The following is a 27,270-nucleotide window of genomic DNA, read 5'->3' as shown; positions in this document are numbered from 1 at the left end:
GGATTAGTGGTTAGCACGTTTGCCTCACACCTCCAGGGTTGGGAGTTCGATTCCCGCCTCCGCCTTGTGTGTGTGGAGTTTGCATGTTCTCCCCGTGCCTCGGGGGTTTCCTCCGGGTTTCCTCCCCTGGTCCAAAGACATGCATGGTAGGTTGATTGGCATCGCTGGAAAAATTGTCCGTAGTGTGTGAGTGTGTGAGTGTGTGAGTGAATGAGAGTGTGTGTGTGACCTGCGATGGGTTGGCACTCCGTCCAGGGTGTATCCTGCCTTGATGCCCGATGACGCCTGAGATAGGCACAGGCTCCCCGTGACCCGAGGTAGTTCGGATAAGCGGTAGAAAATGAATGATTGAATGAATGAATGCTACAATTGATTTTGACCTTTGAGACTGGCTTGCAGGTATAAAGTGCGTACTCGTTGTCAATCAGCAATCAGAACTCTTGGAGTTTCTTGGTGAATATTGCAAATAAATTGTAAGTATAAAGCTCTCTTTGTTTGAAATTGCATTTATTTTCTTGCATTCTGTTGTTTACAGTACAAGTGTGGCCAGATAGCTAGCTGTCACTTCCTTATTCAGCTGGCAGATTGGCTGATGCTAATTTCCAGCACAGAGACTGAAAATTAAACATGAGGGCGGACTAACACCCAAGATTTTCATTCAAAGGATAAAAAAAAGGGTCATTTTAGCTATCTTGGTAGATTAAAATTGATGACTGTGTTTATTATTAGACTTTATGTTGAGTTAGGTGTCAGGTAATAGGTGTGCTTCACCTACAGTATTATATTAATTTGTAGTCACCTGTCCACAAACCTTTGACCATACTGACCTCTTTCTTGTACAACAATAAAATGAAATATTTAGTTTTGGCACCTTGGTGAGATGTTCACACGTGTCAGTATTACTCAGGAGTGCTTAGTGAGGTGAGGTAAACACCTCCAAACACAAACTGGAGAGGGGCGTGGTCATGAGTCATTTGCTCCGCCCCAGACAGAGAGCAGGCAGGTACTCGCTCGCGCTGTTTGGTTGAACCAGAGAAGTGGGCGTGGTTTAGTAACAACTACAAAGGCTTTACACAGGACGATCCAGGTGTAGTCTGTAGCGCTCGAGCGGGACGAATCGCTCTCACGTGCACAGCCTCGCGACACACAAAAGGCTTTAAAAAACAGGCATGCTGTAGCACATTTGCACACAGACACACAAACGCACGCGCACACGCACACGCACAGAAGAAATTCCCGCACCGGAGGATGCGCGCCGGTTTGTCATGTCGTACACGGAGCTCGCGCTGGTGAAGGAGTGTCTCTGTCAGAACACATGAACCTAAAACAATGTCGGAGCAGGTAAGAAACGCCATCACAACATCACACCATCACGTTATCGGTTTGCACTGAGTATACCGAGCTGTGCTTTCTGTCACTCTCTTTTTCCTCATACGGATTTGTGTAGTTTGTATATTTGCACAAAGAAATAAATCGATTCAATATGAATCAGAAATAAATAGATTTCTTCAGTGGCATATGGAGGCATGCACACACATTATTGTGTGCACTGCAAAGTATGCATCATCAACATTAAAAAAAAAAAAAAAAAAATATATATATATATATATATATATATATATATATATATATATATATATATATATATATATGACTAAAAAAGCAATTGTTCAAAACATGTCTCATGTCAGTTTTATGCTGAGATGCTTTTCTGCACATCACGGTTGTAAACTGTGGTTATATGCGTTACCATGGTTACCTTCCTGTCCTCCCCAAAGCATCCAGCTTTGGACGCTTGCTTTCTTGATTTCTTTTTATCGAAACAAGCCGTTTCTTTTTTTTTTTGCAGAACTGTAACTCAGAGTTGTTGTTGTGTGTTTTTTTTTTTTTTTTTTTTTTTTTTTTTTTTTGCTTCATTCTGTGGAAACACTTATATGAAGAAGGCTTTAGAACAAATCCCAGGAGATCAGCAGTTTCTGGAACACTCAAACCAGCACGGTGTAAGCAAGCATGCGGCAATCCAAGTTACTAAAATAACAAAATAATAAAATAACTTCACACAGTTTCTACATATAATCTGGAAAATATGTAGCACACAATGAAAACTACACATTAACCAATGGCATTAGCAAATGTTGCAGAAAATACGTCCGGTCTGGAATGCTTTGTGTTTGGATGCATTTCTGTCAATCATTTTATAGACACTGTACTCCAAAACGCCACCAACGATGCTGGGGGTTGGACCTTTGTGAAAACAAAGAGGTTTTTATTTTGTGGGAAAAGTTAATACTCCACAATTCTAATGTATTTTTCCAAGATCATTCATTAGTAAATAACAATTAGTATAATTGTGTGCAAGAGTGTAACATTGTGTATAAACAGCACCATGGCTTTGATAATTGCTGTATTAATAGTAATGGTGTTTGTGACACACTCTGCTTCTTGGAACCTGATTATTGTTTAACTGTAAAACAGGGTCAGCTACCAAGAGTCTTGCCTGAGTATGTGGCAGCCCAGTTCATACTTATAGATTTTCTGTGTGTGTGTGTGTGTGTGTGTGTGTGTGTGTGTGTGTGTGTGTGTGTGTGTGTGCGCGCCTTGAGATGGACACATGCTGTTTTGACCTACTTCCATGTAATGTACACAGCTCACCAGATCCCATCAGAGCGACTGTCTGATTGATTTTAGATTTTAGTTTAGCAACTGGCCTTCAAATTTCCTGGGTAAAAGAGCAAAACAAAAATAGAAAGTGACCTCAAGCTTTTCCTGGCGAGTGCACATAAGAAAAACTTCCACCTCTTGCCCAGTGTACAGCTCATGCTAGCTTAGTGGTTAAGGAATTGGACTGCTGATTTGATGGTTGTGAGTTGCCACTGCTGGGCCCCTGAGCAAGGCTCTTAACGCTCAATAAGGGTATCTGGCAAATACTATAAATGTTATGTAAAGTCGTAACAATTTTACCCTTGCTGCCTTCCTGTGTTTTACAGGTTTATGGCTTGACGTTATCTGCAGCGCCTCCGCTTCGCAGAGGAAGCACACCACTACCGATCAAGCACCTGTTAACGCGAGAGGAAGCCGTCTCCGAGGATTATGACTGGATCCCCGGGCTCGACGAGCCTTCCGCACTGGCGATCGGCGGCTGTAGTGACGCTCAAGACGCGCCGCTTCTTCTTAAGGTGCCGGAGCAAAAGTACCGTGGGCCACTGCGGATTGTCCTGTTAGGGCAGAACGGAGTGGGCAAATCATCACTGGCCCTCTCTCTCGCTGGTCTGTCTGACCGATCACTTTCTGTAGACTCTGAAACACTAGCAAGCGGTAAAGATGTTTTCCTTGTTTTGCTCTATTGTCTCAGTCAATCCAGGGCTCTGTTTAGAGGAAAAGTTAACCATAACTACATTTCTAAAACACTTTAAACCTGCCCCTGCTTCTCAGGTTGTTTTTTTTTTTCTGCTTTGTTTGTAAACAGCCTAACAAGAAAATCGCATCATTGTCATGAATAGCGCTTGTTCAATTGACCTCTGGTTCCAGTTCAAAGGCATGGCGATAGCAAACTTTGTATTACAAAAGAATGAAAGTGCTTCCGATTGTTCTAATCAATGCTTTCTTTACTCTTCTAATAGATTTTTTTGTTATACGGTTCCTTTAAGAGCTATATTTGTGGCCTGTCCTTTGAAATTTACACTGCTGTACTGACTGCTATGTTTACTTTATATTATATTTGTTTGCTTCAAATGAATTCTTGAGTCAAACTCTAAGCCACAGCTGTCCTGTGTGTTAATGTACGCTGGCCCACATCTGACACACACAGGCAGTGAGAAAAGCAAAATTAGCAATGAAAGGGCTTTCAAGGCTTCCAAAAGTCAGTGGCATTCATCTAATCGCTGAGTCTTTCATCTGCCACAGGCGGTTAACTGAGTGAGAGATAAGCACTGTGTGAGAATTTTTTTTTTATGGAAAATGGCAGCGGGGCTTTTTAGCCTTGTAAGCTTTTTTATACTCTGATTGGCCTGAAGGTGTTAAGGTTAAAATTGTACTATGTTATCGTTTCTATAGTAACGCCTAAATCACGGCGACTTGCTATGCTTGGAGGTTTTCTTTTTTCTTTTCTTTTTTTTTAGCGTAGAAATAAGACATGGGGCATGGAGCAGTGTGAGTCCTACCCCAATGGGCCTCTGTTAGCGGTTGTTGTAATGTATTTCCCATTATTTGTATTGTATTTTCCCATTTGCTTTGAATCATTACTGGAAAAAACCAAACATTTAGCATGCAGTTACGCCGGTCGCTGGATTGGATCATGTGTTTATTTTTACAGTGCTACGTGTAGCCTGATATGGTGGCAATACAGCAGCATGGTCGTAACAACAGGCTAATTACTCCGCTTGCTCTTTCTTCTCCTTCCTAACCTTTTAAAGATGAAACGGAGATCTAACGCCATGTGGTCACACAGGATCATTTTCCTCTCAACAATTCAGCCCCATCATGTTTTTATTCAGGTTTAATCGCTGTGAAAAGAATCACAGACGTCCACAGCGATGATCAATCTGTTGTTTGTTTTGTAGATGAAGGGTATCAGCGAAGGGTGACTGTAGATGATGAGGATAGCTCAATCTTGGTATATGACAACTGGAAACAGGTGAGTCATACAGTACACACACATTTACACAAAACCGTTTACACACACACACACACACACACACACACACAATTAATTGAATCCTGACCACCGCACTGTTTTCCTCTATTTCACTGACACTGCCTGCATTAACACTGACACTCATTGACACATGTTTATTTAACACTAGCTCCAATATTCATGTGAAGCCCACAGCCAGTAACGGACACTTGCGCTAGATAGAGATGGAACACTCGCGATTCTCTACATTTCGAAGACTCAAACAATCACAAGCAGATTGTATGAAATGCTGCTTTGCGCACCATATTGAAGGGTCAGGGTTTACATTTTACTGCACCCCGAGGAGTTTTTAATGCGTCTTGTTAGAGAGAAACTGTTTATTCTGTTTCCGAGCAGCCCCTCCATCTGACACCCCACTTTTTTTAGAAGAAGAAGAAACGGTTAATTTTTTTTTTTCCTTCATTTCTTTCTCACGTAATTTGTTCCACTTATGTTCCACAGAAAGCCGGCAGCCATTACTGCCTTTTTATCTCAATCAGGAAGGGTCGGACTTGAGCCAAACACAACTAATTACATCCTGGCAGACTGTAAAGCAAGCTTCCTGCCTTCAGTGTTTTTCCAGAAAGTTTGGGGAGCAATGCGAATGCATCGGGTTAATCAAATTGCCGCTAAACTTCAAGCACACCTTTACAACCGAGTAGCCGGACAGGCTTGTTTTCCAAAACGTGATGCTCTGTAGCTCTGTGTAACGTGTTCAATCAACTCAATATAGGTTTTGGGGGTGGAGCTTTTTTAATTAATGGAAAAGTGGGCGGGTCCAAAGGGGTAAAAAAAATTATTCAAATCTTTTTTTAGCTATTAGAGATAATTAGAGCATTAAAGGTGGGGTGCACAATGTTTGAAAGCCAATGTTGACATTTGAAATCACCAAAACAAACACGCCCCTAACCCAAATGGGTGTCACCTCCGTTTTGATAGCTCCGCCCCACACATACATACGTAACCTGAGGGGATATTTTTATCAATAAATGAACTCAATGAGTAATACTATGGTAATACAGGTCAAATGTGTTTTGTAGTACTGTGTGTTGTACTGTGAAATGTTTAGCTCCGGAAGATGATGTTCAACACCTAGAACACGAGGCGAAGGTAATGGCAGGTATCCGCCATGTCAATGTTTCAATCGCTTTCGGCTAAAGTCAGACATGCGCACTGAACACTCTCTCCGCTGCATATTGACAAGACACGCCCCTTTCTGCTAATTCGCTACACGTTTGTTTTGTTAGTCGGCCCGACTCAGTTTCCTGAAGCATTTCTCAAACATCGTGCACCCCACCTTTAAACTGCATTAATATTTAGCACTGATTTGTATTTCAGTTTTAGTTGTAATATAGTGGTTTAGGACAGGATTAGATACAACACCAGCTGATCAGGCTTATTCCCTTTGGGGGAAAATCAGATTGCCCAGGGGTCATAAAGGTGTGTGTGTGTGTGTGTGTGTGTGTGTGTGTGTGTGAGACAGATTACCCAGGAGCTGATGGATGAGGCCATAAATAGTTGCTGCCTTAGCAAAGCATTAAGGAATAACCCCATTACCTGAACCTTTGTGTGTGTTCCTGCTGAAATCACCACATTATTTGGCAAATGAGCCAGTTGTTTGGTCATTAATAATTTGCCACGAATTGACAAAATCTCTACACTTTCACTTCGGCATCGTTTGCTGAAAGGGATTTACAGTTGAAGTCAGAAGTTTACATACACTTTAGCCAAGTACATATAACTTAGTTCTTCAAATTTCCTGCCAATGAATTGTGGTACATGTCCCCTGATCTTTCGATTATTTCGTTACAGTCCCTGTGGAAGAGAAGCTTACATATCCACTTGGTTAGTATTTGGTAGCATTGCGTAACTTGAGTCAAATGGTGTGGATAGCCTTCCACAAGCTTCTGAAGAAGTTATTGGAATTTTGGCTCATTGTTCCAAACAGAGCTGGTATAACAAGGTCAAGTTTTACTTTAATATCTCTATACCTAATATGTATTTAATAATATATGTGAAGTGCCGGGGGGCACGGTGGCTTAGTGGTTAGCACGTTCGCCTCACACCTCCAGGGTTGGGGGTTCGATTCCCGCCTCCGCCTTGTGTGTGTGGAGTTTGCATGTTCTCCCCGTGCCTCGGGGGTTTCCTCCGGGTACTCCGGTTTCCTCCCGCGGTCCAAAGATATGCATGGTAGGTTGATTGGCATCTCTGGAAAATTTTCCGTAGTGTGTGATTGCGTGAGTGAATGAGAGTGTGTGTGTCCTGTGATTTTTATTTTTTTAATCAGTTTTTGGAAAAATTACTCCCGTCATGCACAAAGTAAATGTACAAAATGACTTGACCTAAATGTATGTAATTCTATATGTAATTCATATGCTTTGCCATTAAACAATATCTCAACTGCCTTGTCTGCGGCTTTAGGGCTTGTTGTAGTTTGCGTTTTTATCCACTAAGGACAATAATAGGTGCTGAGCATGAAGGCATGTGATTTGCACATGTAGATATTGAAGCAAATCAAAGGAATCATCTGCTTTTATCTGTTAAAAAGCATAATTTAAAAAAAAGTTGGTCTCAAATGAAGTAGTTACTAGTTCCGTTGAAAACGATGACAAGAATAAATGTTCGTTTCCTATGAATGTTGATGAGCTTAAAATCGTATAATTGGCAATGAGTTGCAGAAATTTTCCATGGAGCTTACATTGCCGGTTATATAAATTGCTAAGTTATTTTTATTTGAATGAAGAATTGAAAGAATATTTTGTTAATTTGAATTATAAATTTTTATGTTAATAAAAACGTATGCAAAACACGTCTATGCATAAATTGCGATAAATTACGTTGACGTGGCTAAGCGGAGCGAGAACTATGAGAATAGAATGACTCCAGCTTTTTGGATATACTCCAGGGTTGAGAGTGAGCAATGACTGGACCTGTTCTCTCTGTCTCATCATTCTTTTTCAATCCACCCCTTCTCGATCCACCCCTCCATCCATCTAACACCATGCCAATGCCTTTCCACCCACTCGAGGTTAGCATTTGATAGTGAAGGAATGAAGTGTAACAGTAAATTCAGGGTAAATGCAAATCCTTCAATCAAAGGAAATATTGGAGTCATAGCGTTTATGTACATTGTCACCATTTCATTCAAATTATATTAACATTTCGACAAAACATTTAGAAGACAAGTTAGTATTTGGTGTATTAATTGCTTTACTGTAATCAAAACATTTGAGTAGTTTTCCTGGAATTCTTGGCCATTATTTTTTGTAACTACATGCTTTTTCAGTTCAGTCTGGAAGCCGTGCCAGTACTTTCACTTTATTGCCTTTAAACCAATTCGTAACACCTTCGAAGGTAAGATTAGGATCGTGCTGGAATACATCACGGCACAATGCTGCCACCCCCATGCTTCATAGTTCATAGTAAAGCCTGATCATTATGGTCAAAGCGTTCATTTTTGTTTTGTTCTCCAAATGCTAAATCTTGTTCATCCTTGTTGATCCCCTTGGAGTATTTCTTACATGACAGCCTTAATGATTATCCAGCTCTCGCACTACGGTCTTTTTTTTACAAATGTGTTATCTGCCTATATAATGTATTGTATGGAGTAAAACATTGGAGTAAAACTCATCAAATGAGTAGACAGTAAAATAAAACAACTTTTTTTGTTTAATCTTTTACATGTATTATACAATGTAATAGTTCACTTAACGGCTGTATTTGGCACCTGATGCTTTTAACGCCTTCACCAGTTCCTTTGTTCCTTTATTTTGGGCTTCAGTTGAATCTTTCAGACCAAAGCTCATTCATTTTCAGGAGTTAATTTGTGCCTCCTTTCTAAATTATCCATGTGGTGTTAGGGGTTTTTTTTTTTTTTTTTTGGTTTATTTGCATGTAGGTGATTGTACAGTTATTTATAGTACATTTTATTGTTGCTTAGATATTCCAACAATATATATAGGGGAAAAAGGAAGTTGCTCTGAAGGTATGGCACTTTCAGTTAATGTCTGCTTCAGAAGCCACGTAGTACTGAAGGAATGCAAGATGATTTAAATTTGACAATTTAATATTTGGCTGCTATTATGTTATTTTCCATTTGTACTTATAAAAATTAGAGTAGACACAACACCTTTCATGGGATTTTGCAAAATGGAAATGTATTTTAGCCTAGGAACTCTGCGGTTTTCAGAACTATATTATATGTAGTTCTGCGGTTTTCAGAACTACATATAATATAGTAAAAATGTCAACATTTGACCATATGAAGGGCCCATGCATTTATTCCAGCACTTGTTATAATACTTTGGTATTCAATCAGTTGACTGTGTCAAAGAATTACTTTGCAATTACAGACAGGCTGAATTCTACATACATTATGCAAATCCCAATTGCCTAAAGCCGCATAAATTAGTGTGCACCTACCAATTCCTGTCATTAGTCGCATGAATTTAATTTTGTTTCCAGAGGCTTGTGACGAGAACTGATTGGAAGGCTCCAAATTATAGGATGTTTTGTTGTTGTTGTTGCTGTTCTGTCCAATCAAGTTAATAACATAAATCAGGCTGAAACCATCCCCCATCCCCCATCTTTCTTATAGCAGAATATTAGGCATTTACGCCTTGTTCATTACGTTTACGGAAATGTTTGGATAAAATACAGCCACCCAGTCTACTATAAACGCCTGATCCTTTGTAAGAAAGCATGTGTAAACGAACCCAAATAGTCATAGTATGCTTCATACATGAGCTCTCCTGCATACTTATGCAGATGTACACTGCAGTCTCTCACCCAGGCTCTTATGCATACTCAGCATGATAGACACACTTGTGCCTCTACACACAAACACTTATTGCCTGGAGTAGACTGGAGGCTTGAAATGCACTTGACAGCAGGTAGAAAGTGTTTTTCTTTATAAAAAAAATAAATAAATAAATAGTCATCCTGTTTCCAAAAATAGACCTTGCCTGTCCTTACACATGTTTGAGAGCGTCCTGTTCCTGCTGTCAGCCATTGGTACTGGTTTGCATTTTTATATTCTTTAGATTGGGGTACGAATTTGAAATCTGTCCGACCCGTGCTACAGCTAACGAGTCCACTCTGTCATACAGCGGAAGCCTGGATACTGAAATTTAAGTCAGACCCTGCACGGCGACAAGCGATAAATATGGCACCTTACTCAAGAATCGCTGTTAAAATTGCTCTAATTGTTCATTAGAGGTCTTACTAGTTGATAACCCAGACTAAAATACCACAGGCTCACGGTATCATTGTATTAATAAACCATTTAAAACACACACACAATACTTTCACTCCAATACACACTTCAATACTTTTACCTTGATGCCTTTAAGCCATTTTGTGACACCTTTGAACCAATTTTCTGCTAGAAGACACCATACAGTACTTCATAGGCAGGATGGCATCCTTTGAATTCAATCCTCTGACTTTATTCCACCATACAAAGTACTATTCATTATGGCCAAAGCGTTCAGTCTTTTTCCCCTGCAAACTTTAGTCTGGCATTTTTATGCTGTTCTTAGAGTAGGGGCTTCTTTCATGCAGGGCAGCCTTTCAAGCCACAGCAGTGTGTCTCGTAACCTCGTAATAGTAGATATGCGTATTTGGTGCCTTGATGCTTGGAACTTCTTCACCAGTTCATTTGCTGTTGTCTTGGGGTTCATTTGTTTCACTCAAAAGCTCATTTATGTCTAGGGGTTCGTTTGTGCCTCCTTCTCGAATGATCCATGTGGCTCAGATTCTTGTAGAACATTCTGATGTTTGGAGATTGCTCCTAAGGAGGAGCAAGACTTGTGGAGGTCTTGTCTGAGCTGCTTGGATATTGTCCACTTCCAGCTAACTTCTTCTGGCCAATCAGAAGTTTTGACTTCAATTTCTAGAATCTTCCAGAATGTTTCAAGACAGAGTCTGAAATACTGCTGTAGTGAATTGGTCTCCAATCGATGATTGATTTAAAATGATCTCTGAGGTGAATAAAGTAGATGCCCTAACTGACAACACAGCTCATAGCAAACGTGTGTGTGTGTGTGTGTGTCAGTGTGTGTGAGACCATTTATGCATCCACAAACGTTTGAAAATAGTCTGGAAAATAGTCTGAAAAAGTTTCATACCAGACATAACTGTACACAATTGTACAGTAAATGTTTTCGCATTTAAGGTTGATGGATTCAGGAATGTTTGGATTTCAGCATTATGTTCACAAACGCTTTGTTTACAATTCTGAACTCGTTCCAGACAAAACGATGACTGTGCAGTAAGAGGACAGGTGTACAATGTCTGTGTGTGCACGGATTTAGAAATCCTTTACACCAGGTTGCTGACATTGCATAGCATTTAAGCACCAGTGTGAGGAAATTCCAAGGCTTTAGATCATTTTACTAAACAGTTTTATTTAAATTATTGGAGAGACGGGGTGGAACGGCAACAGAGCGGATCATGACGGAGTAGGTCTGAGTTGGAGCGAATATTTACGGATGAGACCAATTAGCACGACAGAGTGCGATGTGATTTCTAGTTAACATATTCATATAAACATCGTAAAACAGGGAGCTTCTCCAGACTGCTTAGCATTTGTTAATTATAAAAGTCTCTTGTATAAGACGTTGCATTGTTTACGTTGGGTGTAAAAATGTATTCAGCCAAGATACTTTCTCATCCTTTCCGTGGGTTTCCATATAAGCTATTAGAAGCAATATGTTGGTACATTAGGTTTGATATCCAGGCAGAAAATCAATCGAGTTAGCATTTTATTCTGTAATGGTGCTGTAATTTGCTGCTTGTACTTTGTTGATACACACACATTATAGTGCGGTTTGCTTTATCACCGGTTTCTCCTTGTATGCTTAATTTGCTGTTTTGAGCTTTGGAGTTGACTGGAAATGAACCATGGGTTAGTTATACAGCTGAGTTTGTCTATTTAAGGTGCCTATTAACACAAGGTTATTTTATGATATTTAAAAATGTAAGCTTTCAGTCAGCCTGACCATGCCTGATTTGTTCTCTGAAATAATTGAGTAAATAATTGCATATAAAATGGACCGAATCTATCAAAATTCTGCCATAGTTTTTATATCTTGTTCACCACTTCTACAATTCAGATCTTTCTCTCATTAATTGTGTCACCATATCCTAATAGTAATGAATCGTAGTGTTAATAGTAGCAGTTGCCATTTAGTAGTCAATTACCAGTATATTTCATATCATAAACAGCTAGCTAGCTTCTATATTTCTCATACTTGGCTACCTTGCTAGCTCTTTTAAGTCATAGTTGCTAACGAACATGAGTCTAGTAAACTAGCTAGCTAGCACAAGAAACATTATTGGTTTCAAAGCTGTGTCTACAGTGGAAGATGAATATTGTAAATGCCTCTGAATTTGTATCCCTCATAAATCTGGTAAATGATGGGAAATTCCCAGCTATCACTTCCCCTACGTAGAATGTGCTACAAGTTGAATTCTCGATTCTGATTGTTGATACTCGGACAGCACATGGTTTAGCTACATGGGTTTGTTCTATTCATTCTGTCGAACTTACAGATTTGTATCCAGACTTGTATGGACTGTGCAGCACTTCCTGTGAGGTGAAGCAGGAAGGAATTCAGGAATTTTTACATAGCATGCAAGTCTGAGGATTAGCCACCGCACTTTGTGATGATGCAGACTGCATAGCGGGACATCTGTAAATCCGTGTGTACACTCCTGTTTACTACGTGCCGATTATGAAATGAGAGTGGGTAGCAGTGTGCTCTTAAACCGTAAGTGCCGAGCAAGACTCAGCTTTAAAGCTGTCGTCTGTTATGTAGTTTGGCACAAAGGTAAATGTTGTGTATCTGCTGAGGGGTGTGTGTATCATCCTCGTGTTCAAGGAGTATGACAGGGTGTTTTGTGGGTGAGGAGAGTGTAAGATAAGTGAAGTGCGAGTATGTGTTCGAGTTTCCTGAGTTTGGCCAATACAACAAAAGTGTGTTAAAGATTATTTTATTAATATGTGGTTTTGTTTTGTCCAACTCATAAGAAATTCTCAACAAAAAAAACAAAGAAAATCAATAAAGCAGACTCTAAGCATGCAGGCTCAGCAGGATGCTGTCAGTCGCTTTGCTAAAAATGGCAATGCACCAAAAAACACACCAGCTCATTCTTTCTGCAAAGTGCATAGGACATATATTTATATTAGCGCGTTAATCCCACTCTATTGCAGCCACTTACTTGTTACCTGCTTGTTCTCCAAGACTCCTGCCTCATCACACAGCCAGTATTCGACCACAGCCTCCAATGCCACAGAGTGCTGTTTATAAAGGCATGTGCACTTGTTTGGGGAACTCTATGCATGTGTTCAGACCTGTAGACATGTGCTTTGTTCCAAAAATAGGGGACTTGCAATATTTCATTTTCTCCTCGGCTCGTTCCGCTTACCAAAATATGTTTATGCAAGTCATATGCGAGTCTTCTCATTGGTCTGAATGATCCTGTTTATGGGTCTCCTGTTTTCTGTTGGGTCAGGTTACTTACAGTCGAACCAAGTCTACCTCATTCAGGTCGTCTGCAACAGATTCTCTTGGCACAGATCCAAGTGCAATTGTAGTGTTCATGTATGTCTCAACAAACTGAACCATGAAAGAAAATGCATCACTCCAAATAAGTCCCTGTTTGCCTGGATTTAGTCCCATCTTTTGCCCATTGTTCCCGGGGTAGTTTTCTGATCCTCCAAAACCCAAAATTAGTGAGAACAATTTGGAAGTTAATTGCTTCCATTTTTCCATCTCCAGAGAACTTCAGGACTGTCACAGCACTAACTAACCACATATCCCCTGCATATCAGACACACCTCCTTGTGAGTCATCTGTCAGAAAAGGTGTGTGAAATGAAATAAGGTACCAAAAAAAAAGAAGAATAATTACACTCCCCCTTTCCAAATCTTTTTATTTATTTAATTTTTTTTTATGGCATACTAACTGGGCAGCCTTTTACATTGTCATTGGGAGAGCAAATTGTGAAGAGGCCTGGCAACACTGCACGCCAGCGCACGTTAACCCTTTTGGCCGTAGACCATTCATTACACCAGTAGTCAATAATCATGTACGTAATCTGTGTTTTGTGGGTGTAATTGCTTTAAAAGGTTTCAGACATACAATATTAAAATGAGCTTAGTGTCACATAAATGATTTTAAAATAAAAGAGCTTTTATTCTCAGTGCTTAATGCACTCTCTTTACATAAGGCAAGGCTGTATAAAGGTCCTCAGATGTGGCTGTTTGAGGGAAGAGTAATGCCTTCGCTTGACGTGATTTGATGGCAGTTACAGAACCAGTACACCCCTAATTTCAACTACTATTAGTGTGAACTGATTATAAGTTTATAAGACTTATGTATGTCGCTCTGTATAAGGGCGTCTGCCAAATGCAAATGTAAATGTAAGTGGATGTCCTATTGGAAGTACGGAGAGATTTTCCTGGTTGCAGTCGCTCTCTGGCTTGCTCATTAGCAATCCTAGCGACGTATGGATTTCTTTAAAGCTGGTTTGTTTACAAGTGCATTATTTTAATTGGTTTTTATGAGAGAGCAAAGCATGGGTTGATTTTTCAAAGCTGTGACTGTATTTATGACTGCTAAAGCTATGACTGTGTGTGCCTGTTTGTGTGTGTGTACACGAGCAGGCGGACACTGACAGATGGCGAGAGCAGCCATAAACAGCGCACAGCTCTTAGCAATTGCACAAGTGTGTGTCAGTTCATCTTTTGATGAAAAGACCTTTTTACTTTTGTCAGGCTTTCCCCAGAGAGCGCCCGTCTTTCCTCACACCATCAACCTCCTGCTTGCCTCGCACGCTACGACACCTTACTGCTCATCTCTGAAAAGGCAAAGAATCGTCCATATCCGTCCTCGTTTGGGCATAGTGGCAGGTGGTCTGGCATTGCGTTTTTTTTTTTGTTTTTTTTCCCCTCAGATTAATCCTTTCAGCTCCCCCTCCCCCACCCTAGAATGTATCCGGGGCTGTAAATCGTCTCCTCGAGGGCATGATGCGAGGGGATGTGTATTTTTCAGGCAAATCTCCAGAGGATTTTTGAACTTCACCTGAGACAAAATAGGGCAGACTAAATGAGACAGCTGCCTAGTCTGCTCTCTCTCAGTGTCTCTCTCTCTCTGTCTCTGTTGTGTCATCTGTCTGTCTTTAAGTTTACTAAGAGATAAGAAAAATATACATGCAGTACGTATTTATATCTGACACAATAGACGACATGCTGGAGAAACCGTGACAGGAAGAGGGACCTATTTCGCTCGGAGCTCTAAGGACCAAGTGATCTGAGAAGATGCTCGAATGATGGCAGAACATACCTGAGCTCAGCATCTATCTGCTGGGACACTGGAAAGAGCATGTTGGAGCAATCCTCTATTTTTCAGAGACTTGCACAAATCTGGTCAAGTGGAAATGCACTGGATTCGCTTTTGTTCTTACAATCATGCAGTCTGTATCTGGATTTAAAACCAGAAGTGGGCGTGGCTGAAACCCACAAAACTCAAGATTTCAATTAGTATCGCAACAATCCTGTGGTAAATTTGGAGACACCGGAGATTCCTCAATTACCTTTCGATGATACGATCTATATATTGGTTTGCTAACAAACAGCAAGCTAAACAGCAGTGTTGCATTTTATTCCAAATTTATTCCAACCATTTTTTTTTAAACCTCCTTTCAATCAGAGGTTTTTTGTAATAGAATAATAATAAAAAAAATTAACATTTAAAACTTAAACAAGAAATCCTAAAATATATTTACAAATCAATGCAGAAATGTTTTTTCTTTCTTTTTTTTAATCAAAATTTCTAAGGCGCACCATGTATCTTAACAGCTATCTTTTAAACGCTTGCTGAATTGATTTTCTTAACCTAAAATACATTTCTGAGGGCAGAGACAAGCTCAGATCATTTTAATGAAATGGAAGAAATGAAAGCCTTGAAATTTGAAAATACTGCTAAAATCTTTCAATCACAGTCGAATCCTTCAAAACAATATTTCAGTTCTCAGTTACAAAAGTCAAGGTAGACAACTTTGGAGGGTTTTAGACAGATAATTAAAGATTATAATTAATAGTAATATAAGTTTTTATATTAGAATTTTCCACAGAAAAATATTATTTAATCACACATATGTTAAACTTGTTTATCAAATATTTGTCACATACACAGAAATGCTTTAAGTTTTTGTATATCCCAGGTTATGAGCCCTGGGGTCAGAGCACAGGGTCAGCCATAGTACGGCACCTCCTTCTAATTCAAATTTTATTCGTTACATACACAACCATACACAGTACAATGCCATAAAACGTGGAATCAAAGAATAAAAAACGATAAAAATGAAGAATTAGAAGAAAAAATATACAAAAAAAAAACTAAATGTTTATTATTTCTGTAAAATGATTCTAAAAATAGAAATGTATATATCGTCGCTGTCGGGCGGAAACCTCATATCTCCAAAACCGTCCGCGTTGCAGTGGATTGTCTTGCTCTAAATTCCTGTCCTCAGACGAGCACCAGAACTAGCGGGGGTCAAGATTTTTTTTTCTTTGAGCCCAGTGTTTTGAAGATATTTACCTCAGAAGACGTGTTGATTCTCTCCCGCGGAGTGAAGAAGAGGTGGACAGTTGAAGTGTCCAATGGAGTTATGAGATTTGCGCTTAAGCTATTTTCAAGACTTTAGATTGTTTGTTTAATAACTTGTAAAAATAACAGACCCACGTGGGGACTGACCAATAGCATCGATATGTGAAAAAATATGAAATTGACCAAATTTGGACATACGAGGTTTCCGCCCGAAAGCGACGAGATTTTATATATATATATATATATATATATATATATATATATATATATATATATATATATATATATATGTGTGTATATATATATATATATATATATATATATATGTGTGTGTGTGTATATATATATATATATATATATATATATATATATATATATATATATAAGAGAGAGAGAGAGAGAGAGATTATGGAGAAATGGAGTTATAGGACATTTTCTGTCAGTGTAAACAAATGAATTATTGCCTCACCGGAGTCTGATATAAAATGAGTCAGGACTGTTTTGTTGGCTTTCAGTTTGTTTTCCCTGTGTTGCATAACCTTACAGAGAATTTTAGCGGTTGAAGATAACGCCTTCAAATTTTTGCTGCTTATGAACAAGCACTTGGAGCACCTCAGAGAGCAGAAATGGGTTTTTGTTTACTCTTTTTTTTCCTAGGCTAAAGAAAAACAGAAATACATCTGGAAAAACTACAAATTCTTAAAGCTCTGAGTGCCTACTTTCATATGAGCTTTATATTAACTGTGAGACGTGAAAAAACACTCAGTGCTGACCACCGACATACAACAGGAGCGAATTCTGTTTTTGACCTCCTGGAAAAAGAGTTCTTTTTTTTTTCTTTTTCTTTTTATTTTGCTTTAACTTTTCTTAAACACGTCTTAAAACCTTAATAGCTAAGTGTCATAAACAAAAATAAACTGGAGGCTGTGGGTGCCAATATTTTACAAAATACGGTGGCAATTTTTTTGGTTATACGGGATTACATCCTCTTTCCTATATATATTTTACTTTTCCTAATTGTCTTTTAATGGGTTGGCACTCCGTCCAGGGTGTATCCTGCCTTGATGCCCAATGACGCCTGAGATAGGCACAGGCTCCCCGTGACCCGAGGTAGTTCGGATAAGCGGTAGAAGATGAATGAATGAATGAATGAATAATTGTCTTTTTACATTGACTATTAAAATAATGTTAAACATTCACATTTTTCCTTTAAGAAGCTATTAAGAGTTCTGTTCTACTAATTGATAAATAGCTTAAATTTGAAAACCTAAATCAAATAATCTAAAGCCATCAAAATCCATCAAAGAGTTAGACATCAGTGTGGTCCCAAGAATTTTTTTACTAAAGACTGGCAAACATTTAAAAAGACAAAACATACTAGTGTTTTTTTTTTTTTTTTTTTTTTTGTTATTTTTTGGGAAGTTAAGAAAAAGTTAAGATGAATATTTACACTATTAAAGCAGAACGAGGCACAACGGAAGTTCTTACAGAGTATAATATAATATATCACTATCACCAAACCTGTGGTTACTACAACACTCATTAACATTTCTATGTTAGTGATTAGGGTTAAGACTCTTGGGTTCACTAGAAGTCGCTTTTTTTTTTTTTTTGTCCATTTCCTTGAAGTTGCTGCCCTTCTTGGGATTGATGATGAAAACACACCTTGACAAGAAAAACAACATTGACAACTGTGTAAATGAAGCTATGTAGTAAGTGAACCTCAGCTGCTAAGTGTCTTTACATACCTTTGCAGGAATTCAAGCACTGACGCCAGTTCTGTAGGGTAGTGAATGTTGAAGCAGTAATAACTGACGAACATTAGACAAACAGAAATGAAAGAAGTGATGTCATCCTTCACAATCCTGCGGTCCACATTGAGCATGAATTGAACAACGGAATAGCAGGAGCGTCCTGTGGATAAATTATACGCCAAGATTCATTCATTCATTCATTTTCTACCGCTTATCCGAACTACCTCGGGTCACGGGGAGCCTGTACCTATCTCAGGCGTCATCGGGCATCAAGGCAGGATACACCCTGGACGGAGTGCCAACCCATTGCAGGGCACACACACACACTCTCATACACTACGGACAATTTTTCCAGAGATGCCAATCAACCTACCATGCATGTCTTTGGACCGGGGGAGGAAACCGGAGTACCCGGAGGAAACCCCTGAGGCACGGGGAGAACATGCAAACTCCACACACACAAGGCAGAGGCGGAAATCGAACCCCGACCCTGGAGGTGTGAGGCAAACGTGCTAACCACTAAGCCACCGTGCCCCCCTACGCCAAGATTATCATACATATTACAGTTTAATTAGTACTGCCTTGAACAAGCTTTCACATAATAGACATTTACATATATTCTACAACACAGATTAATATAAGTCAAACATTTCAACGACTCAAACAAACCTACACTCCGCTATTGTATTAAACACCTAATTTGTGTTTTATATCCCGGGAACTGCCTGTATGTTTCTGCTTCGTGAAAACAGTGGTACATGTGACCGCTCAGATGGTTTAATCTTTCATCTTTATTTCACAGAATATCTTTCCACCTACCGGTTTGGAGTTCAGCCACCATAAATATAAACGCTACTTTGTGCTCAGCACCAATCAGTATGTTCAACCAATCAAATTCTTTGCCCACTTGAGACAAGGCGCACCATGTATCTTTTAAACGCTTGCTGAATTGATTTTAAACCTAACCTAAAATACATTTCTGAGGGCAGAGACAAGCTCAGTTCATTTTAATGAAATGAAAGCCTTGAAATTCGAAAATACTGCTAATAAAAAAACTATTTCAATCACGGTCGAATGCTGCAAAACAATATTTCAGTTCTCAGTTACAAAAGTCAAGGTAGACAACTTTGGAGGGTTTTAGACAGACAATTAAAGATTATAAGTTTTTATATTAGAATTTTCCACAGAAAAAGATTATTTAATCACACATATGTTAAACTTGTTTATCAAATTTCACATCATATTTGTCACATACACAGACATGCAGTGAAATGCTTTACGTTTTCATATATCCCAGGTTATGAGCCCTGGGGTCAGAGCGCAGGGTCAGCCATAGTATGGCACTCCTGTAGTAGGTGAGGTTAAGGGCCTTGATCAAGGACCCAATGTTGATGTCTCAGCAGCTTGTTGGCTCGAACCCCGACCTTCTGATCAGTAACCCGAAGCCTTAACCACTCAACCCTGAATCATGTCCTTTATGTCTTGTGTTCTGTATTGTGGGATTAAGCCCTTACATATTTATGTATTTGCAATAAGATATAATATTAAAAATAAGTTTTCCTTTTTCGTATGTTTTTAACTGTTAAATTTAAAGACATTTTTTTAAAGTCTGGACTAACCCTAGGTTGTGTTTGTTTGTGTGATTTGATTTACAGGAGCTCTCCTTGCTACAGTGTGAGGTGTGCATCCTGGTGTTCTCGTTGACGGACCGTCGTAGCTTCCACCGCGTGTCTCAGCTGCGCTTGTTGCTGAGGGAGAGCCAACCTAACACTCCCATCATCCTCGTGGGCAACAAGAGTGACCTAGTGCGCTCCCGGGAGATCAGCACAGAGGGTAAAGGACCGAGGCGCCGTTTTAATTATTGAACAGCTCCAGAGAGGCATCTACTTAATTAGTAATAATAGCGTAGCCCGCAGAGCTGTTACATTCTCGGTCAGAAGGTGATCGTTCTAAAACATTCTGGACTTGCATGCTAGAGGATCCACAATGGTTTATATCTAATAAAAAAAAACATCGTGTTGAAAACATTTCGTATATGAAACATTAGTAAATGCAGAGATTTGAATACACTCAGCAGCACCGGTAGGTTACGATGCAAGCGACCATACGAACATGTCCGGAATAAATCCGTTTGCATCCATCTTGATCAATGAGGATGTGACATCTCAGGAATACAAAACTAAAAGCACCAAAAGCAACAAAAATACAGCCCCACCCAAGAATTTAGCATTGAGCAACAAGGTTGAGGTTGACTCTTGGATTCTAAAGATTTTGCGTCCACCGAAATGAATGTGGAGGATCAAACTTACTGTAGAGTTTCCATGGGTTTGTTGTGACATCATCATTAATATGCATTAAATCCTCTTGGATTCACGTGTGGAACATGAGTACAGCTCTCATAGAAAGTCTTTCACTGGTAGGAGAATCCTGTGCTAGCAGTTTTGCAAAATAAATAAATTATGAAAGTCTGCATTACAAACTAAAAAAAGAAATAAATTTTAAATTTAAGCATTTTTGGCTGCAATAATCCCCCAAAAAATAAACTCCTAGAGGAACTGCTTTAAATAATTCTGGACCCATACTTAAACATCCCCCTGGAGTATTTAGAAAGCCTCATCTGTCCTACTAATGTGATTTCTGCCGCATGCCACATTATCTAAAAGTTAGCTCTGACTTTCCAGTTCAGCGAGTTTGTGTGCATGAGAGCGTCCTAAGGGAGCAGTGAACAGTTTTGTGTTAAAAACGCACCTGATGCTAGTCGGGAAGACCTCAGTAATTGGCTGAACGAGGTACACTGAGGTACAGTACACCGATCCATTGGGACACAGAGCAGGACCTATTTGTTGTCCTATTTTATCTCTGTTTACCTCGTCCAGCTCAAGGTCTTCTGAAGACACCAGCGTTAGGAAGATGTATCAAGAGCTATAAAAATGTGAATCTCTTACTTACTTACTATAGTAGACACCTAAAATATTAATGGACCTGACATACTCTATTATAGCCCGAAGCTTGTTATCGTTCCTTGCTTGTAGAGCGAGACCCACCCCAGGGGGGGAGGACACGTACACGTATCTAGAGGGTGTTACGTTGGAGGAACACAAGACTTGTATGGGAAAGTGTCATCAAAAATCGGTTAACGTGTTCAGTAATAGGACTGCGCTTCTCCAGCTACTATCACAATGGTGTCCAGAACATTCAGGGACAAGTACCAAAGAGAGAGAGAGAGGGAACAGACAAATGACTTAGATATTGGTGGGATGGGCAGACAGTATTATCATATCACTGTGCTCGTCGCGTTCTCTCCTCACTAATACTATAACATGGATATTTTTAGAGTCCATACTCTCTAGAATCCATCTCCTTTTTTTTTTCCCTTTTGTCAAACTTCGACTGCGTATCTTGCTTCAGACCCCGAAACAGGGTCGTAAATTAGAAAACCGCACACACAAAAGATTCATTCCCTCTCAGTTATGTTATGAGGAAGATACCGTTTAGCAATATGAGCTCATCTTTGCTCAATGTGTCACATGCTGTCTTCATTTCTGCTCTATCAACCCACCTCCCCTTATAAATCTCCACTTCCCTTCAGTCGGTTTATGAAAATGTGAGCTTCTTAGAACAGCTGCGTTCGAGACGATATTTTAAATGGTCAGAGTCTGTCTATTTTTATTCGCTCTCTTTCTCTCGGCCACTCTCTAAGCAGCTGTGTCCGTTTTCTTCTCTTTCCTTAGCTGGTTTCTTTCAAATGTTACTTTTACAAATGTGTAAATGCTTGCCCCATTCCACTATAACTCCACTCTTTAACCTAGTAGTCAATTTTATCACATGCCCGAAGCATCCTTTACCAAAAGACGTTCAATTCTACTTCACGAACACATGCTCACTCAATCCTGTCACGTGAACACACATGCACCTCTAAGAAGAAGAAATGTAACCTCTCCGGTCAGTTTGTCTTGTACCTCCAGGGTTGTGGGTTTGATTCCTGCCTTTGCTCTGGAGTTTGCATGTTCTCATGTGCTTTGGGGGTTTGTTTCTGGTACTCCAGTTTCCTCCCCAGTTCACACACACACACTGTAGCTTGAAAGGCTGATTATTATACAAACCAAACTTATGACTTATAACTTAAATTATACTAATTTCTGTCACTGATGGTTTTTTTGGTGACAGATGATCTTATGTTAAAATAACACACACCCAGGGGGTGGTGTGATGTGTGATGTATAACATGTAAACATAGTGACATTTCTCCCTGTAAAGTGTATTATTTGCATATCAAATTTTATTTGTCACATACACACATGCAGTGAAATGCTTTTAAATTTTTCACATATCCCAGGTTATTATGAGCCCTGGGGTCAGAGCGCAGGGTCAGCCATAGTACGGTGTCCCTAAAGCAGGTGAGGTTAGGAGCCTTGCTCAAGGACCCAGCGTTGATGTCTCAGCAGCTTGTGGGCTTGAACCCCAACCTTCTGATCAGTAACCCGAAGCCTTAACCACTGAACCATCATACCACAACAGTTTACCAACAATTGCATGTTACATCCAACAAAAACACCTTTCATAAATGACAAATAGATTTATTCCCTGTTTTGCTGATATATGGAAATAATAAATTATACATCACTTTGAGCGATTTCAGCTGAAATTCAACCATCTTCTACTTTGGGCTTTTCCCGTTAGGGGTCTCCACAGCCCATCATATGTTTCCACCTAACTCTATCCTCTGCATCCTCAACTCTTGCACCACTTACCTTCATGTCCTCATTTAACACATCCATATATCTCTTCTTTGTCCTTCCTTTTGACTTCTTACCTGGCAACTCCATCTCCAACATCCTTCTACCAATATAACCATCTCCCTCCTCTGTACATGTCCAAACCATCTCAATCTCCTCTCTGAAATTGTCCCCAAAACAGCCAACCTGAGCTGTCCCTCTGATGTGTTCGTCCCTAATCCTGTCCATCCTCGTCACTCCTAAAGAGAACCTCAACATCCTCATCTCTGCTACCTCCATCTCTACATCATTGTCCACAGTGAATCCTGTCTGACTTCATCTGTCAACCTGTCCATCAAATATTGAGTTTACAACTTAGTGCTACTTTCAGAGCTTAGATACAACATTAACCTGAACAGGACAAAGCAAATACTGAATGTAGAAAAAGAATCAAATGACAAGTTTTTCCCCCTTTAAAGTCAGATCAGTGCAGTGGTTTTTCAACAAAGTGAGTGTTTAGAGCCTTAGAGCTACTATTACATTTTTAAATCAGGTTCTGTTTTAACCGAGCTTCAAATCAAGCTGCCATATAAATCCAATTCGCTTTGTAATATGAACTTTGACTTGTTCTGGGAGCTCTACTGATCGATTAGGTTGTTTATTCCAGTATATGCTGTGTGCCTGTGTGTGTGTGTGTCTCAACAGTTGCAAAACTGCTTGCTTATGATTGACTGCATATTTGGCTATGATCGTTTGACTTGAAGGCATCATAAAGTCGTCTCGGTCAAAATATTGGCAGCACGTTCATATTTACAGCTCCATCTTCTGCAGAAATTGATGTGCTCTCTGACTTCACTTTGAATTGCAGCCTATTAGATAAGCGTGTATTGACTTGCAATTGATTCTCATATCACCCAAAGTGGTGGACATGCTGATTTATAGCAGTAGCTTGGAATCAGCAGCTAATGCTGCATCTAGTTTTTCTTCTAAGCAGTAGGTTGAGGTTTTTGTGATCTAAAGAAGGCAAAACCATTAATAATTTCACCTGCAGAAAGATTCATCTCACTCACTCATCTTCTACCGCTTATCTGAACTACCTCGGGTCACGAGGAGCCTGTGCTTATCTCAGGCGTCATCGGGCATCAAGGCAGGATACACCCTGCACGGAGTGCCAACCCATCACAGGGCACACACACACAGTCTCATTCACTCACACACTCACACACTACGGACAATTTTCCAGAGATGCCAATCAACCTACCATGCATGTCTTTGGACCGGGGGAGGAAACCGGAGTACCCGGAGGAAACCCCCGAGGCACGGGGAGAACATGCAAACTCCACACACACAAGGCGGAGACAGGATTCGAATCCCCAACCCTGGAGGTGTGAGGCGAACGTGCTAACCACTAAGCCACCGTGACCCCTTAGAAAGATTCATGTTCCTTATTATTCTTACTACGGTTGGAAATGGGATGGAAAAAGGCATAATGCCTTAAGCAAAGGAAGGCTCAAATTTAAAGTATCAAAGCTTTCTCTTCTGCTCCATCTCTGTCTCTGTCTCCACATGCGTACTTTAATATACAATAAAATGAATACAAAAGATTTGCGGATGTGATATCTCGGAGATGGGAGATCTAATTATTTTATGAGATTTCCCAGAAATACCTGATTTTTTATTTTTTTTCCCCCCAGAACAGACTGGTCTTTGCACAGTTTTCAGAAAGTTAAACAGAAAACTATATTCCTGTCATTTCCTGCTTGTTTTTGTTAATGCAGGACAGCTGCTTTATTAGAACTGGATAGGACCCTCTTTTTCTCTTCTTGACATGAAGTCCACAAATTCTGGTCCATGTTCATACGCATATGCCTTGTTCGAACATCAACCACTAGGGTGTACAATCTTATCTGTAAAGGGCCAGTGTGGGTGCAGGGTTTTATTCCTGTGAAGCTTGGGGATACACCTGAATCTATCTGTTCAATCATTCATGGAATCTTGGCTTTCAGTAGACTCAGCTGTAGCTTCTTCTTGGTTGGAATGAAAACTTGCACCCACACCACCCCCTTTATGTGAAAGTTTGGCTGCCCCGAATCTACCATATTGTGTATCTGGGACCTAGCATTTCTACCATTTCAGGCTTTTTACAGCTTCCTAAATGTGATCTATTGGATTCTGGTCTTGTGGCAGGGGAGGTTATTGAAGTACACTGAAATTACTGTCATGTTCGTGAGGCCGAGTTCTTCGGAATATGGTGCATCATTATCCTGGAAGGAGCCCATAAAGGTGTAGCCATAAAGAAAGGCAACACCCCTTGAGGTCTTTTTTGTCAGCTATTCACCTTAGGGTTCGTGTACCGTGCATTCTGACATGTTTTTCTCTTCAACACGATTGTAAAGAGTGGTTATTTGAGTTACTCTGGTCTTCCTGTCCCCTCAAGCCTGGCTTGAGTCTGTCCAATGTCATCTAACCTCTTTTATCAACAAAGCATTTCTTCCCACAGTGCACCCTCCTGTGTAAATATAAAAGACTTATGTGTGAAAATCCCAGTTGATCTGCCATTTCTGAAATACCCAAACCAGCCCATCTGGTGGTCAGTCACAGAGATTAATCATAGCTCTTGATCTGTATCTGCACTGAGCTGCTGCTACATGATTAGCTGATTGGACAATTGCCTGAATTTTCTGTTGTACAAGTGCTCGGTGGTTATATCTTTAGTAGCGTATTGTTGTTCACTTGAAACGAGACATGCAGTGATTGCATGAGACAAACCGGGATTGTTTGTTTGATCCTGTAGGGAGGTAGAGCAGAAGATCAAAAATCCAAAATAGCATTAGCACACCCAAGTTGCTCAAACAAAATGCTGATAGGAAATAAAGTATTTTGATATTTCCATTTTTTTATCTAATAAAGATTTACAGATTTCTTGCTTTCTTGTGCTCTTTCTCAGAGGCCCACTCGCACGCCATGATGTTCGACTGCATGTACCTGGAGCTCTCCGTCTCTCTGGATCACGGGACTAACGAGCTCCTGGAGACGGCGGTGAGGGCCGCCCGGGGCCACCGCCTCGGGCCTGGGTGGACCGATGGCTCACCCAGAGGCGGGCGTCGTGAAAGTCTTACCAGCAAGGCCAAGCGCTTCCTGTCAGGCCTGGTGCCACGGTCCCACCACGGCCGGGAGCGTATCCGTGAGCAAGAGCGACAAAGAGGCAACCGAATGTTTCGACAGAAATCTCGCTCCTGTCATGACCTCAGTGCCCTGATGTAGAGACCAGGAAATATATGTGAAAAATAAAACAATCATATGTCAGGTTAAATACAGGAAAAGCTACAACAATATCATCATGCAGACATTATAACATACATGTGGCAGTCTGGGAAAACCATTTGTAGCTTAATTTTTAAAAAACAATACTTTGACAGTGTGATGTCATCACACACACACACACACACACACACTGTACAGGTGACATAGGACAATAATTTATTATTTTTTTTAATTACCTAAGAAAAAGGCTTTAATGATAGCGGGATTTAATTTTAACCAACAGAACTGACAAAAATGAACTCGCAGTGCACGATTTTTGCACCCCAGGTTATGAAAGATGCAGTTGACGCTAATAATCAAAGTGAGAACTTATTTTTTATAGTTGTGTTTTTTTGTTTTTTTTTGTCTGTGGTGGTGTTTTCATTTTTTTCCCCATTTCATTTTGGGAGGCTTTCAAATGCAATACCTTTTTCGTCTTCTTTGAGATGTGTGCAAATAAAAAAAAGTTTAGGGTTTTCCCATGCTGCCACACAGATATAGATAGTTGTGTAAAAAAAGTTATTATTTTTGTTGTTTCATAAATCAATACTCAAGAGGAAGAAGAGAAAAAAAGCCGAAAACTTCTTATCACACACACTTACACAGTTGTAGTGTAGCTCCTCGACAAGTTTTATGCTGAAATTTATGATGGCAGTATTATAATTACAGTAGTGCATGAACATGTAGATCTTTTCATACAGTAGCTGATCTCTCCAACCCCCCAAAAAAAAAAAAAAAAAAAGACCAAATAATATCAGTCTTTCAAATGACTTTTTCAGCCCTTAAGAATGTGGGGCACCATAGATATACTTATTTCAATCTTTTTGACTATATATGTATATATATATGTGTATACATATATATATGTATACACATATATATATATGCATACACATATATATATATATATATATATATATATATACACATACATACAAAATAAAATATTTCTTTTTTTTAGACAAGTATAAAATTTAGAAACGTAGGAATTATAAGCCCTTCAAATATTTAGGATATGCTCCTCTTCGAATTTTATTCTTAAATGCACATTTCTTTCATACTGTACATGTTCACCATGTTACTTTTTTTAGGGCACGTTAATAGATAGCTGAATGATAAGAGCAATATTATTTGCCACATGAGGTTGTGGAAACGCTTTCACAATAATTTCACTTCAGTCTTTCCGTTTGATACCTTGAATTTAGCCACCA

General features: G+C 39.6%; 1 protein-coding gene across 1 annotated transcript; it reads left to right on the top strand.

Moving 5' to 3' along the window:
- The first annotated feature begins 1,092 nt into the window (after nucleotides 1-1,092).
- rem2 (RAS (RAD and GEM)-like GTP binding 2) lies at nucleotides 1,093-26,164 on the top strand. Its single transcript, XM_060873382.1, has 5 exons — nucleotides 1,093-1,341; nucleotides 2,988-3,315; nucleotides 4,560-4,633; nucleotides 19,697-19,874; nucleotides 25,704-26,164. The coding sequence occupies exons 1-5, from the start codon at nucleotides 1,330-1,332 to the stop codon at nucleotides 26,018-26,020; spliced, it is 909 nt and encodes a 302-aa protein (XP_060729365.1). The 5' UTR covers nucleotides 1,093-1,329; the 3' UTR covers nucleotides 26,021-26,164.
- The last annotated feature ends 1,106 nt before the right edge of the window (nucleotides 26,165-27,270 follow it).

The sequence above is a fragment of the Tachysurus vachellii genome, chromosome 7 (genome assembly GCF_030014155.1).
Source record: "Tachysurus vachellii isolate PV-2020 chromosome 7, HZAU_Pvac_v1, whole genome shotgun sequence".
Lineage (NCBI taxonomy): Eukaryota > Metazoa > Chordata > Actinopteri > Siluriformes > Bagridae > Tachysurus > Tachysurus vachellii.
The sequence above is the reverse complement of the archived record's forward strand: the minus strand, read 5'-3'. Positions and strand labels throughout refer to the sequence as shown.